The 15,356-nt window shown below is 37.8% G+C and overlaps 1 protein-coding gene across 1 annotated transcript in view; it reads left to right on the plus strand.

Annotated features, from left to right (window-relative positions):
- The window catches only part of PRKDC (protein kinase, DNA-activated, catalytic polypeptide), a gene marked incomplete at its 5' end in the record, with an annotated part of 202,177 nt that overhangs the window by 15,506 nt on the left and 171,315 nt on the right, over positions 1 to 15,356 (plus strand). The window contains 9 exon segments of the mRNA XM_015568649.1: positions 5,218 to 5,364; positions 7,138 to 7,302; positions 7,761 to 7,929; positions 8,303 to 8,352; positions 9,235 to 9,360; positions 10,860 to 11,012; positions 12,459 to 12,574; positions 12,906 to 13,065; positions 14,296 to 14,382. Of these exon segments, the coding sequence (XP_015424135.1) occupies positions 5,218 to 5,364; positions 7,138 to 7,302; positions 7,761 to 7,929; positions 8,303 to 8,352; positions 9,235 to 9,360; positions 10,860 to 11,012; positions 12,459 to 12,574; positions 12,906 to 13,065; positions 14,296 to 14,382 (1,173 nt within the window).

Consider the following 15,356-nt stretch of genomic DNA (forward strand, 5'->3'; position numbering starts at 1 on the left):
TGACACTGCTGCTGCCCCTCCTCTATCATAGTCTGTGTTGTGGAGGTCACACCCTGTCTCCTCCACTGCTATTCTGTTCACTGCAGCCACAGGCTTAACCATGGTGGCCAGGGAAGAGCAGGTATAGGCAGTCTCTGTTCTACCTACCAGCCTGCCTCCCGTACGTCTTATAATATGCCCACCTTCTAATGTACTAATGTGCTGATCTCTCAGGTATCCTAATGTGTTGAGCAGAGGAATGTTTGTTGGATTATAGGTGTTTGATTAGTTGTAGATTTAAGGAGAGATACAAAGAGGTAGTCATACACTGCCGTGATGCTTGCCTTTTCATTTGCCTAACAGTATCTTTCAGTGAGCAGAAGTTTTAAAAGTTCGATGAGCTGAAACCGGTGTGGCTCAGTGGATGGAGCGTCGGCCTGTGGACTGAAGGGTCCCGGGTTCGATTCCGGTCAAGGGCATGTACCTTGGTTGTGGGCACATCCCCGGGGAGGGGGGGGGGAGGGTGTGTGCAGGAGGCAGCTGATCGATGTTTCTGACTCTCTATCCCTCTCCCTTCCACTCTGTAAAGAAATCAATAAAATACATATTTAAAAAAAAAAGTTTGATGAAGTACATTTTACCCATTTTCCACCTAGTTCCTCCTTTCTATATCCTATTTAGAAAATATTTGTTTATTCCATGGGTGCAGAGATTTTCTTTTATTTTTCTTCAAGATGCTTTGCAGTTTATAGTTTTTAGCGTTTACGTTTCGGTCTGTAATCTATTTTGAATTACTTTTGTGTATAGTGTTAAGTAAGGGTTGGAGTTATTTTCCCCCCTCACTTTTTTGGTTTGAGCACCACTTGCTGAAAAGTCTCTTTTTTTCTCATTGACTTTCCTTGGTACCTTTGTTAAAATCAGTAGAGCAAATATGTGTGGGTTTATTTGTGTACTCTATTTTGTTCCATTCATCTTTTTTGTCTATTTTTATATCACTACCTCACTGTCTTGATTACTCTGCCTTTATATTAAGTCTTGAAATAAAGTAGTGGATATCCTCCAACTTAATTTTTTCTTTTCTAATATTGTCTTGACTACTATATGCCCTGTATTTAAAAATTTTAAACGTTACTCCTGAAGAATTTTTTTTTCTTCTTTTTTTTTTTATTATTATTATTTAAGGTGTTACAAATGTTTCCTTATCTCCCCCCCCCACCTGAAGAATTTTTTTAATCCAATACCGTTTTACACAGTTTTTATGAAAAACATTTTCAGGTTAGTTGCATATAATTAAAAATATATCGAAGAGTACAAAGGAGACTGTTAAAATCTTCTGAAATTTTATCACCAAGGGGGAAAAAAATCACCATTTTTGTGGTGACACTTTTAGACCTTCTCCTCCCTTTTTCTGTTCCTCTCTCCCTCTTATCCCCCTTTTGCTCTCTTCATCCCCACAAGGAAGGAATGAGGAGGGAGGAGGATATTATTTGTAATTTTTATAGCCTTATGATTTTCCATTCTGTTGAATAGGTTTTCCTGATAGCACTTTAAGGTCTACATGATTAATTTTTATTTTTTAGTTCTCACCTGAGGATGTGCTTAGATTGAGGAAGAGAGAGAGAGAGAGAGAGAGAGAGAGAGAGAGAGAGAGAGAGAAGGGGAGGGAAACATCGATGTGAGAAACATCTATTGGTTGCCTTCCGTAAGTGCCTTTGGTGCAAAGGATGACACTCAACCAACTGAGCCACTCTGGTTGATTAATTTTTAATGACAAGATAGTTGTTATATATCACTAGAGGCCCAATGCATGAAATTGGTGCAAGAGCACCTTCACAGCCGCAGCGGCTGCCTGGGTCCATCCCTCGCAGCCACGGGCTGGCTGCCTGGATCTGTCCCTCGCAGCTGCAGGCCAGCTGCCTGGATCCCTCCCTCGTGGCTGCCTCCATCCTGCAGCTACAGCCCAGGCTTCGTCTGGAAGGACGTTTGGTCTAATTAGCATATTACACTTTTATTATTATAGAGGCCTGGGTCATGAAATTTGTGCATGGGGGTGGGGGGAGCAGGGGTCCCTCAGCCCAGCCTGCACCCTCTCCAATCTGGGACCCCTCGGGGGATGTCCGATTGCCTCTCCAATCTGGGACTGCTGGCTCCTAACCGCTCACCTGCCTGCCTGATCTCCCCTAACCGCCTCTGCCTTGCCCCACACCCGGGATCCAGGATTCCCTCTGGGTGGTCGCAGGCACCTAGGACCCGGGCTTCCCTCCCTCTGGCTGGCTGCAGGCACCCAAGACCCAGACCAGCTTCACCCGGGCTAGCCACAGCAGCAAGCACTGGCACCTGGGACTGCGGGGTGGGCAGTTTGTCCCTCTCCCAGGCCACAGGCACAGGTGCAGCCATTGGCACCTGGGACCACGAGGTGGGCGGTTTGTCCTTCTCCTGGGCCGCAGTCCCAGCCACTGGCACCCCGGACCACAGGGCGTGCAGCTTGTCCCTCTCCTGGGGTGCAGCCTGGCTGGTCTCCATTCTTCTCTCTAGAGCTCATTTGTGTCTGGCTGGTCCCTATTCCTCTCTCCCCAGTGTTGAGTGTCTGAGCAGTTATGGAATCATGGTGTGACGATGTGAGGGTGTGATGACTATTTGCATATTATCTCTATTATGTAGGATTATATATATGAGCCAAAATATTTTTACCTATTCTCTACTATTTGATAATTATTTCAAAGTTTTTGCTACTATAAATAAAACTTTTGGATAAAAATGCATAAGAAGTATGGTTGTTGAAAGTACAAAAAAACTAGAAAAATTTAAAATTCATAAACATCATATATTCATAAAATGAAAAAGGGTTTTTTATTGGCACATCATGCTTTTATCTTTTATTTTTTTAAATTAAATCTTCATTGCCAAACCGGTTTGGCTCAGTGGATAGAGCGTCAGCCGTCGGACTGAAAGGTCCTGGGTTCGATTCCGGTCAAGGGCATGTACCTGGGTTGCGGGCACTTCCCCAGTGGGGGATGTGCAGGAGGCAGCTGATCGATATTTCTCTCTCATCGATGTTTCTAACTTTCTATCTCTCTCCCTTCCTCTCTGTAAAAAATCAATAAAATATATTTAAAAAAAAAATTAAATCTTCATTGTTGGAAATACTACATGTGTCCCTTTTCCCCTCCATTGACCTCTTCTAGCCCGCCCTCTGCCCCAGGCCTTTACCGCCCCATTGTCTGTGTCCATGGGTTATGCATATATGCATACAAGTTCTTTGGTTGATCTCTTCCCACCCACCCCTGCCTTCCTTCTGAGATTCCGCATTCTGTTTTATGTTTCTATGTCTCGATCTGTTTTGTTCATCAGTTTATTTTGTTCATTAGATTCCACATATGAGTGAGATCATGTGATACTTTATTCAATTATTAAGTAAGATGGTATTTGGCCCTAGCTGGTTTGGTTCAGTGGGTATAGTGTCATCCTGTGGATTCCCGTCAAGGGTTGTGGGCTTGATCCCCACTAGGGGGCGTGCAGGAGGCATCCGATCAGTGAATCTCTCTCATCATTGATGTTTCTATCTCTCTCTCTCCCTCTCCTTTCCTCTCTGAAATCAATAAAAATATATTTGAAAAACAAAAGGTGGTATTTGTTTACTTTTTGAGGAACATATTCATGATATGTTTATGGAAAAAGAAATTAAGAAGCAGTATGTGTGCTATACCTTTCTTCTAAAATAAATAGGGAGTAAAGTGCCTGGAAGGACATATGCTAAGACCTATGGGACTTTGTGTGAGATTGGGGCATGGAAATGAAAGGTGGATATCCTTTTTCTGCCTTTGATAGTTGTCTAGAGTCTTTTCATTCTTGTCTTGGAAGTCTTTGTGCTGAAATTAGAATGCTTTTTTGAACACTTATGGTCTTGCATTTAGGTTGTTGTCAGTTTGGTAGATAGTAATGTACTTGTTTCTCAAGTACGTTTTCCTTTTGCCTCACCTAACTTATTTAAGCCTTAGTGTGTGGCTTAAAATATATATATATGTATGTATTTTTTGTTTGTTGTTAATCATCACTCGAGGATATTTTTCCTTTGAGTTTTAGGGAGAGTGGAAGAGAGGGAAAGACAGAAACATTGATGTGAGGGAAACACGTCGATTGGTTGCCTTCTGCACAAGCCCTGACCAGGGCTAGGCTGGGCAGGAGCTTGCAACCAAGGTGCCCTTGACCGGAATCGATCCTGGGACTCTGGTCCACAGGCTGATGCTCTATCCACTGAACCAAACCGGCTAAGGCAAAAAATACATATTTTTTATTGATTTCAAGAGAGGAAGGAAGAAGGAGAGAGAGGTAGAAACATCAGTGATGAGAATCATTACTAGTAATCGGCTGCCTCCTGTACACCCCACGGTGGGGATCGAGCCCATAACGTGGGCATGTGCCCTGACTGGGAATTGAACCCATGACCTCCTGGTTCATAGGTCAGTGCTCAAACAATGAGCCACGCCAACGGGCATGAAGATATTTTTCCATTGGTTTTTAGAAAGAGTGGAAGAGAGAGGGAAAGACAGAGAAATATTGATGTGAGAGAAACACATTGATTGGTTGCCTCCTGTACAAGCCCTAACCAGGGCCCCAGGCTGAGGAGGAGCCTGCAACTGAGGTATGTGCCCTTGACTGGAATCGAACCCGGGACCCTTCGGGCCGCAGACCGACGCTCTATCCACTCAGCCAAACCGGCTAGGGCTTATTTTTTTGGAAAAATGAGATGCCTTGTCTTTCTGATTATTAGTTCTGAACTTCATTTTGAGTTGCTAATGCGGCTCCCGGTTGGTTGCTGATTTCTGAACTTGCTGGCCTTTGGGCATGCACAACTCTGTGTCGATGTCCTGTGTGCCACAGATGCGCTCTAAACATGATTTCTGCTTCATCAGAAAGCCTTAATTCAAAACCTTTTTTCTTTTGTACATAGGTCTTCCAGCATTTCTTTGGTCTCTTTCAGTTCCATTCTAGGAAAAATACAACACATATAATAAAGCCTTGTTTAAGGGAGTGTCTTTTCTGAACTTGATGGAGACTAAGCAAATTGAATCAGTGATTCTTCATGAGTAAAAGTGATTGTATGGAACTATAAAACACACTAATGATTTCTACTTAACCAATTCTAGCCTTTCTCATTTGTATAGATTACTTTATTTTGCCATTTTATATTTTTAAAAAGTAAATATTAAAATTTTTTAATTTTTAATGCAATTTCAGGTATCTTTTCTGGTGGCAAAAGATGCAGAAATGCATAAAAGTAAACTGCAGTACTTTATGGAACAGTTCTATGGAATCATCAGGAACATGGATTCAAACAGCAAGGATTTATCCATTGCGATCCGTGGATACGGACTTTTTGCAGGGGTATGGATCATTAATTTTCTCTTAACATTTTTAGTTTTATTGGGAGTATTTAAAGAAATATAATTGATTGCATTTTTAAGTATGTCATATTTGAGATAATTTTGTTGTTATTTGCTTTACTGTTAACTTTAAAAAAATTTTTTTTTATTGATTTTAGAGAGAAAGGGAGAGAGAGAAAGAGAAATATCAATGAATTGAGAGAATCACACCTCCTGCACACCTGACACTAGGGATTGAGCCCACAACCTGTGCATGTGCCCTCACCGGGAATCAAACCATGACTCTCTGGTCCATAGGTCAATGCTCAACCACGGAGCCATGCAGGCCGGGCACTATTAACTTGTTTTTTCAGTGCCTACTAGGTACGAAGATTCTGTATGTGTTATCTCAAATCCTCATAACTCCTTTCCAAGCTTTTAGGAGTATTATTTCACTTTACAGATGAGAAACAGCCCTAGAGAAACTGGGTAACTTACTAAAGGACATACAGTTGATAATTGACAAAACCAAGACATAAATTTAGGTGTGAAGACTAGAAACAGCATGTGTTTCCACTGTGCTATGCTTCCTCTTATTTATGAAGTAAAATTGTAGTTGATGGTACTCAACATTTTAAAAATAGAAATTCTAATGACAGAAGGAGCTATGTATAAGAATAATGAGAATAGCCATAGTTATTTCCCTCTTAGTGGATCTCTGTGACTTCTCTTTTATGGAGAAAATCACTTGCTACCTCTCTTTCTACAGATTTATCCTTCAGTGTCTACTCCCTTGTTTCAGAGAACGAGAGGTCCTTTTTCAGCCTTCCACTATCACCGTTCATTTCATCCTGATACTTCCTCATTTGTTTCCATTTGTCTCTGTTAGCTCCTTTAAAATAGTTAGGGCATAAGAAACAATATATAAGACGCCTCAGCGGTAAATGAGAGCATGGAATTTTGAACTGAACTTCATACACTGTGGTCCAACCAACTTCAACTTGTTCAGTGTAGTTAGCTGTGTTCACAGTGTAACTAGAGCATGATAGACAAGGAAGCCAGGAGAGAGGGCTCTAAAGGAGAAACTAGTCAGATCCTTAAGGAGGCTGGGCTAGATCTGAAGGCTAAAGAAGCCTTTGGAAAATCTGAAGCTGGGTAGTAGTATTATCAGATCTGTGAGTTATAAAGATGGCTTACAGTGTTCGGTGTGGAGTAGTTGGGTATTCCAAATTTGAATGTAGTTGTCAGTCTCTTCTGGGTGACTAGCCTCATGGGGACTGGGACTGCATCTTTTTTGTCTTTGATACCTACTATCGAAACAGTGTTTAGAACAGTGATGGCGAACCTATGACGCGCGTGTCAGAGGTGACATGCGAATTCATTTTTTTGATTGATTTTTCTTTGTTAAATGGCATTTAAATATATAAAATAAATATCAAAAAATAAATCTTTGTTTTACTATGGTTGCAAATATCAAAAAATTTCTATATGTGACTTGGTACCAGAGTTAAGTTAGGGTTTTTCAAAATGCTGACACGCCGAGCTCAAAAGGTTCGCCATCACTGGTCTAGAATATAGTTGAAAATCTAGATGCTTTGTGTATGAAAACTTATTTAGAACGTATTAACAGATTATTTAAAACATTTTTGTAAGATATACTGTATTTTATATCTCTATTCTCCATTAAAAAGCTTTTTAATATTTAGTTTATAACCATGGTGTAATAAGACACCTTAAGTATCATTATTTTAATATTGATAAGATTGATAAAGATGTCTATTTACCTTTCCTAAAGCCTTGCAAGGTCATAAATGCAAAAGATGTTGACTTCATGTATGTAGAGCTCATTCAGCGCTGCAAACAGCTGTTCCTCACCCAGACGGACACTATTGAGGACCACATTTACCAGATGCCAAGCTTCCTCCAGTCTATTGCAAGTGTCTTGCTTTACCTGGATACAGTAAGTGGAATAATTACTTAAACTGATTTAATCTCAGTTCTTCAATAACTCGATGGAATTGTATGAACAGTATGCACTCAGTATAGGCCCCGTTATGATCAGGGTGACAATTTTAATTAGTATTTTGTGTCAGTGAAATTATAGTCATGAAACTTGACTTTTTGTTACCCACAGCAGGAAAAATTATTTGTTACTCTTTCTGCCTTTCTAAAGGTTAATTAAGATCGCTGCTTGGGATAGAATTTCATTTTAAGTATCATTCAGACAGTTTTTCTCTGATTTTTAAAAATGTAATCACAATAATAAATGTTAAATTTGTTAGTAGATGTAGATAACAAACCAGGTTTTTTATTGATCTAATAGTGTCTAATGGGTTGTAAATAATTTGAATATTTGTGTTATTCCCATATTTATTCATTTCCTTCCCTAACTTTTAGTTTGCTCTCCATTTCTAATAGGTCCCTGAGGTATATACTTCAGTTCTGGAACATCTCATGGTGGTACAGATAGACAGTTTCCCACAGTATAGTCCAAAAATGCAGTTGGTATGTTGTAAAGCCATAGTGAAAGTTTTCCTAGCCTTAGCAGAAAAAGGACCAGTTCTCTGGAATTGCATTAATACTGTGGGTAAGTTTGGAATTCACTTTTGTTTTCATAATGAATAGTGAACACTTAACATGTTTTATGATATAGATGAAGAACATCAGGTCGCCAAATTCTTTTGTATCTTTTGATGTCTCTTGGAGAACTCCATACATTTTGGTGGACCAAAATCTCTTTTTTCTATGCTTTTTTGGAATCTTTTTTTTTCTCTTCCTTGTGCTTCTGAATCTGTATAGTACAGATTTAACAAATTCTAAGTTTGTTAAGTTAAAGATTTTAACAAACTTAGAGAAAAAAATTGAGAAGTAAAGTTATGTTAATAAAAAGAATGACTATCATCTTTGTTGTTTGGTTGTATTTTTCATTGTTTACTTCATTTTTGTTTTCTTTTTTTCAGTGCATCAGAGTTTAATCAGAATATGTTCTAAAGCAGTGATCCTTCAAAAGGTAAATCCTGAATCTAATGTTTTGAAAATTAGAACTTTGTCTCTGAAAGTTAGAAATGTTTTTGGACTTTGTAGTCTGTAATATATAACAGTGGCTTTTTAAGTTATTAGCCATGCTGTACAATTTGGAAAGTTAGGATTAATAGCTCTATATTTTTTTCAGGCGAATAAACTCCTAAGTTATGAAATATCCTTAAACATATTTACTGTTATATACAACTTTTTACAAATAGGGAATATTTTTTTCTTTTGAAATTTTAGGACAAAATACTTAGGTGTATTATGGAACACATCTTACTTAACTTGAAGTTACAGGATGAGATGAGAGATAGGCCTGTATAAGAAAGTGAGGTAAATGCCTTATAACACATCCCATGGATATTGTTTTTGAAATATTTTTTTAAAAATATATTTTATTTTATTTTTTTATTTTTTATTTTTTAAAATATATTTTATTGATTTTTTACAGAGAGGAAGGGAGAGAGATAGAGAGTTAGAAACATCGATGAGAGAGAAACATCGATCAGCTGCCTCCTGCACACCCCCCACTGGGGATGTGCCTGCAACCCAGATACATGCCCTTGACTGGAATCGAACCTGGGACCTTTCAGTCCGCAGGCCGACGCTCTATCCACTGAGCCAAACCGGTTTCGGCTGTTTTTGAAATATTAGCACATCACTCTTTTAGTCCCAGTGAGAAGAATCCTGTTTTCAGCTTGCCTTTTTATTATGCTTTCATAATGTATTATCTTCTTCAATCATACTGTAGTCTCCTACTGGTAGCTGATTTAGCTTAGAAAATTCTGAAAATCAGGAAGTTCTGGCAGCAATGCTTACTTTGTGACTTCATTAGTAAATATTGGTGTGATGTCTTCCTGTCCAGGGTGGCGAGTCTGAATTGGAAGACCATCGTGCATCAGGGGAAGTTAGAACTGGCAAATGGAAAGTACCCACATACAAAGACTACTTGGATCTTTTTAGAAATCTTCTGAGCTGTGACCAGATAATGGTAAAAATGACACCTTTAAAGTCATAAAATACCCTTGTTCCTCTGTATTATGTGCATAGTTTATATACTGAACAATTATTTATTTCAGAATTATATTTTTCCGACTTTTAGTCATTTATTTAGAAAGTACTACAAGTAATAAAAAATCAAAACAGTGTGAGGATAAAATGAAACTAGAAAAAAGTAAATTAAAAGGAACAAAATTATTGGTCAGTGCAGTGGAAGAATATTTCAGAAAAAAAAAGTGGCCAGAAGCTTTTACTCTCTCTGCAAATTAAAGGCCAAAGGAAGACATGGGCTAGCTGCCTTTGCTTCCAGGGCCAAGTAGTAAGAGGGTCGAGAGAGGAAAAAACCCAATGCGACTGTTCCCGCACAGTTTCTCTGGTGAGATAGGGCTCTCCTCTGGAGTTTTGAGTGCCTGCTTAGCCACCACTGCCACAGCAGGATTGCCTGGAAGCTGAAGCCGTTAGAGAATAAACCGGGCTTTCCTCCTCAAAAAAAACAAAAAAAAAAACAACAGGAGCTAAATTATAGAGAACTCATTTAAAATTAATTACTGAGTTCATGTTTTAGCTTTAAGTATTAGTGTAGTGTAGTTGATGCTGTTTTTCTTTCTAATAGATCCAACCAAAAATATAATAGAGCTATTCTTTTCTTATTTGTTAAAGATGAAGATAAATCCAATTGACTTAATAGGTATGAAGGAGATTGGTGCACAGCTATTATTTATATCATCTATGATTAGAGTAATGCCTCCTGCCTAATATGTTTCTAGCAGATGTTTTTAAGCCAGGTTCTGGCCACCATTTTAACAGACTGACAAAGCATTAACAGACAAGAAAAAAACAATTTTTGGCAGTAGATGATTTCTATTCTGTGACACATCTCAGGAGTTTTTAGTTGTTTTCTTATTGAGGTAAAATAGTAGTGTTAGTAATTTTACCTTAAACATTTTTTTCTTATATGATGATAAATAGCCCTGTATTTTGAGGTTAAGTTCCATAGAATATTTGACTGAGTCTTTACTCAGTAATTGGCCTATATTTTTGAAATGGTAAAATAGTTTCACTTTTAGAGAAATGATAGATGATGCTTTTAAATCCATTCTGAGGATAGATATATATTTATCTAAATACATGTATGTGTGTATGTACATATGGTATGTGTGTATAGTATGCAAGTGTATACACACAAACACACAAATTAATTGGGGGAAATGCTTTGGTAAGGATTGGCCTGAATCTTCTTATTTATTACTATGTACCTAGTATTTGCTACATGACTGGATAATAATATTATCTGACCAAAATGATATTGTCCTAATAATTTAGGAAGGTGTCTACAATTTGAGCTTCTAAACTTCCAGATAAGTCTGTTACAGTTTATACAGCATTTTTCATAATACCTAAATATGCATGTACATCTGTATATATTTTAATGCATACTTAGTACTAATTTTGATACTTTTATGGACAAAATTTTGTTTATTTTTTTTAAAGGATTCTGTTTTAGCAGATGAAGCATTTTTCTTTGTGAATTCCTCCCTTCAAAGACTGAATCGCTTGCTATATGATGAATTTGTAAAATCTGTTTTGAAGATTGTTGACAAATTGGATCTTACACTAAAAAAACAGAATGTTGGAGAACAAGAGGTTAGAATTTTTGTCACTAATAATTTCGCATCGTTTTTATACCAACTCTCTTTGTAGGTCTCGCACATTTGTAGAGTGTGTAGAAAATTGGTTTCTTCCACATTAATATATATTGTTGATATTTTTGTAATAGCCTAATGCAGTGGTTGGCAAACTGCGCCTCGCGAGCCACCGGCTTGCGAGGCACATGCGGCTCTTTGGCCCCTTGAGTGTGGCTCTTCCACAAAATACCACATGTGGGCATGCACATACAGTGCCATTGAAACTTCATGGCCCATGCTCAGGAGTCAGTTTGGCTCTCAAAAGAAATTTCAGTCGTTGTACTGTTGATATTTGGCTCTGTTGACTAATGAGTTTGCCGACCACTGGCCTAATGTGTAGCAAATGTTATCACTAGGTTTTTCAAAAATAAGTAATTTATGTGTTTAATATGTTAAAAGAATTTTTGTGTGAAAAGCTGTGTACTTGGCTTCTTTTATTATTTGTTCCTTAGCGATAGTAAAACGTCAAGTCCTATTTTGTGCAGAGGTGACTGCAGTAGGATAAGGAAACCTGGTATTCCTCTTCTTTATAGCTAAGGAAACTCCTAATTCAGGTGCACAGTATTAAATGTGTTCTTAAGATAGTAGAATATAGACCATAGTCAGGAAAGGAGTGTTGTCTGTACCCAGTTTTCATGGCTTTAGACTGCTAGCTGGGAGTTGCTCTGCTCGTACTTGAGGAGTTTTAGCAACAAAACACTGTCGTGGGCCCAGAGATTTTTTTTTTAAACTAGATTATGCTTGTCAGAGTTAGTGCATATGTGTGATGCTGCAAAGTTAGGTAAGAGATAATGGGGAGGATATGCAGAGGATAATAAAACAGAAAGGCCATTTGTCACATTGACTTAATAGTGCTTGTAATGTTGAAATTTTTATGCTGGTTGATGGGAACACCAGTGTGTGTTTTATTGCTTTTTGTGCTTTGTGTATGTATGAAGTAATTTTAGCCTGAATTTGATAACACAAGCTCAGTGTGTAACTTAATAGTCAGTTACTATGACTTAATACTGTTAATTATTCCTGTTTCTTAGTTTGAAACTACCAAGTCCATTATTATTGATGCTTTCTATAAACTTTAAGTTTGGAAATTCTACCTCTGTCATGGCATCATTGCTAGCCCCTTTAACAAATGATACTTCTCCCTTTGTATTTTTGTAGCCATATCAATTTTTTATCACTTTATTTTACCACTTCCCATATATCCTTTTAAAAGAAAAGATTTAGTGTTTTCTGTGAGTTCCATCATTTTTCTCAAATTGTAAGCTTTGAGGACTCATCTGTACTTTTCTCTTTTGCATTCCTTCCTTATAACATCAGACCTTGGCTGTGAAGTCAGATGGTCAGTTATATGTTGAATGAATGTGTGATTGACTGGTATAATGTTTGTTTTGGTACAATTTTTAAGGATGAAAATGAACCCACTGGTGTTTGGGTGATCCCGACTTCAGATCCAGCTGCTAATTTGTATCCTGCTAAACCTAAAGATTTTTCGGCTTTCATTAACCTGGTGGAATTTTGCAGGTACTTTTTTTTAAAGTCTGATTATTTAAGAGAGAAAATTGTCAGTCATTGGCTATAATATAGGAAAAATTATTATACAGCTATAAGAAATAAAATAGCAAAAGACTTAAAAATCTAAATTGCTTCTATGAATTGTTAAAATATTTTAAATATACTATTATTTTTATATTTAAAAGATCCTCAAGCAGGAAACAAAAAGGATTATAGATATACCTAAAAATATTATATAATACAATCGTAGACCTTTTAATTATGTGCCTTATAATTTCAAAGCGGAATAAAAATAGTATGATAAAAATTTCTACATTAAGCTTTTAATTTGTTTTTACAGAGAGATTCTTCCTGAGAAACATGTAGAATTTTTTGAGCCCTGGTTATACTCATTTGCATATGAATTAATATGTCAGTGTATACGGTTGCCACTCATTAGTGGTTTCTACAAATTGCTTTCTATTGCTGTGTGTAATGCCAAGAAAATAAAATATTTTGAGGTAAGTGTTTTTGCAGGACATTGAGTATACCTGTTTTTTGTTGTTTTTTTTAAGATTGCATGTGTCTGTATAAATATTATAAAAATAAGAGATTGTAGCATATTGCACTTTAAAGCCTAATTTTATTCTCTGTATTTTTAGGAACTGATCATGTGAGTGGCAATTGGATGACACTTAAAAAAGTTAACTAGTAGCATTTTCTGTTCTGATTTACAAGCACCTGGCTAATTGTGTTAGATTAACAGAGGTTCTTTTTATGAAGATTTTTAAATTTTATTTTAATATTTTGTGGGGTTTTTATTGTTTGTTTTTTAAAGAGAAATGAAGAGAGAGAGAGAAAAATAAAACACATCGATGTGAGAGAGAAACATCAATTGGTTGTTTCCCACACACACCCACCTGGGGATTGAACCCGCAACTTGTGCATGTACCCTGACTGGGAATCAATTAGTGACCTTTTGGGAAGGCACTTAACCAATTGAGCCACACGGGCTAGGGCATAACAGAAGTTCTTTTTCTTTTTTTAGTATATTTTTATAGATTTCAGAGAGGAAGGGAGAGAGAATGAGAGATAGAAACATCAGTGATGAGAGAATTATTGATCAGCTGCCTCCTGCACACTTCCTGGGCTGGGAATCGAGCCCAAAGTCCAGGCATGTGCCCTGATCTGGAATCAAACTGTGAGCTCCAGATTCATAGGTCGACGCTCAACCTCCAAGCCACACCAGCTGGTCAGCTGGGCCATAACAGAGTTCTTAAAGTGTGGGCCTACGCCAGGAGCCCAGTATTATTTGGGACATCTCATGCCCTCTCCAGGCTTATGGGAAACTCTCGGGGCAGCACTCAGCAGTTTGTGCTATCAGGCCACTCAGGAGGCCACTCAAGTGGTTAGTGAAGTTTGAGCATAATTGGATTAGTGCGCCAAAGGCTTCAGTCACTCATGAGTATTCTGACTGGTTAATTATAGGATGAGCAGGTCTCATTGCTCATAAGTGTATGTATTGGAAGATGGGGAAAGGGGAGTGGACTTAGCTAAGCCTGTGGCCCTTGACCAGCCATCCACCTCCCACTCATGCCGTTTCTCACTGGCCTCTGCCTGCTCATCTGCGTGAAACCTTGGCAAATGAATATGAGTTCACCTCTCAGAAGAACGGAGGGGGATTACTGGGCTTAGGACACAGAAATATCTGGTTATTTGTCACTGTACTAATTTACTATTTTATTCAACAGGGAGTTGGTCCTAAGAGTCAGAAAGAGTCACCTGAGAACCCAGAAAAGTATTCTTGCTTCGCTTTATTTGCAAAATTTGGTAAAGAGGTAATTTTAAAATGATTTATTCAGTGGGTTTTTCAAAAATGGGCTTTTAAAAAATGAATGTATGTTAAAAAAATGTTAGTGTTCATAAATGATCTAATTACTAAAAATTGGTTTGTTTTATCCAGATCCAGATTAAAGAATTAAGAAACACTAACAGGGCAAACCATTATGCTTCAAAAGTCCCTTGAGTTTTCTTAAAATAATTTGTGTGACGGAAACTCAAATTAATAGATTCTTTTTAAAAAAATACATTTTACTGATTTTTTACAGAGAGGAAGGGAGAGAGATAGTCAGAAACATCGATGAGAGAGAAACATCGATCAGCTGCTTCCTGCACACCTCCTACTGGGGATGTGCCCGCAACCCAGGTACATGCCCTTGACCGGAATCGAACCTGGGACCCTTCAGTCCGCAGGCCGATGCTCTATCCACTGAGCCAAACTATTTTCGGCAAAATTAATAGATTCTTTAGCTTTTCCATATAATGGGATTTAATTACCTCAAATAAACTTTTTGTAGAGGTCAGTCTTTATTTGAAAATGAGCATGGCCATGTCAAATAAAGGCTGCATTATCATTTTTCATATTTGAGAATAGGTAACTATTTTTTAGTTGATGTCAAAGCATAGGCGCTATTCAGATTTTTAAAAAAAATCTGTATTTTTTTCCCCTTTTTTTATTATTATTAAGGTATTACAAATGTGTCCTCAGCCCCCCCATTAACCCCCAACCTCCCCCCCACACACACACTCATGCTCCCATCCCCCTGTTGTCCATGTCCATTGGTTTGGCTTATATACATGTATACAAGTCCTTCGGTTGATCTCTTCCCCTTACCCCCGCCCTCCCCTACTACCCTTCTAGGAAAATTTTGGGAGGAAATATGCATCTATTCATCCAATTTTTGAGAAATTTGGAGAAAATTCACGTTTGTTTTTTATGAAAGATTTCTTTTCTTATTGCAGTAAATGTGAC

This window comes from Myotis davidii, unplaced genomic scaffold (genome assembly GCF_000327345.1).
Source record: "Myotis davidii unplaced genomic scaffold, ASM32734v1 scaffold452, whole genome shotgun sequence".
In the NCBI taxonomy this organism is placed as follows: domain Eukaryota; kingdom Metazoa; phylum Chordata; class Mammalia; order Chiroptera; family Vespertilionidae; genus Myotis; species Myotis davidii.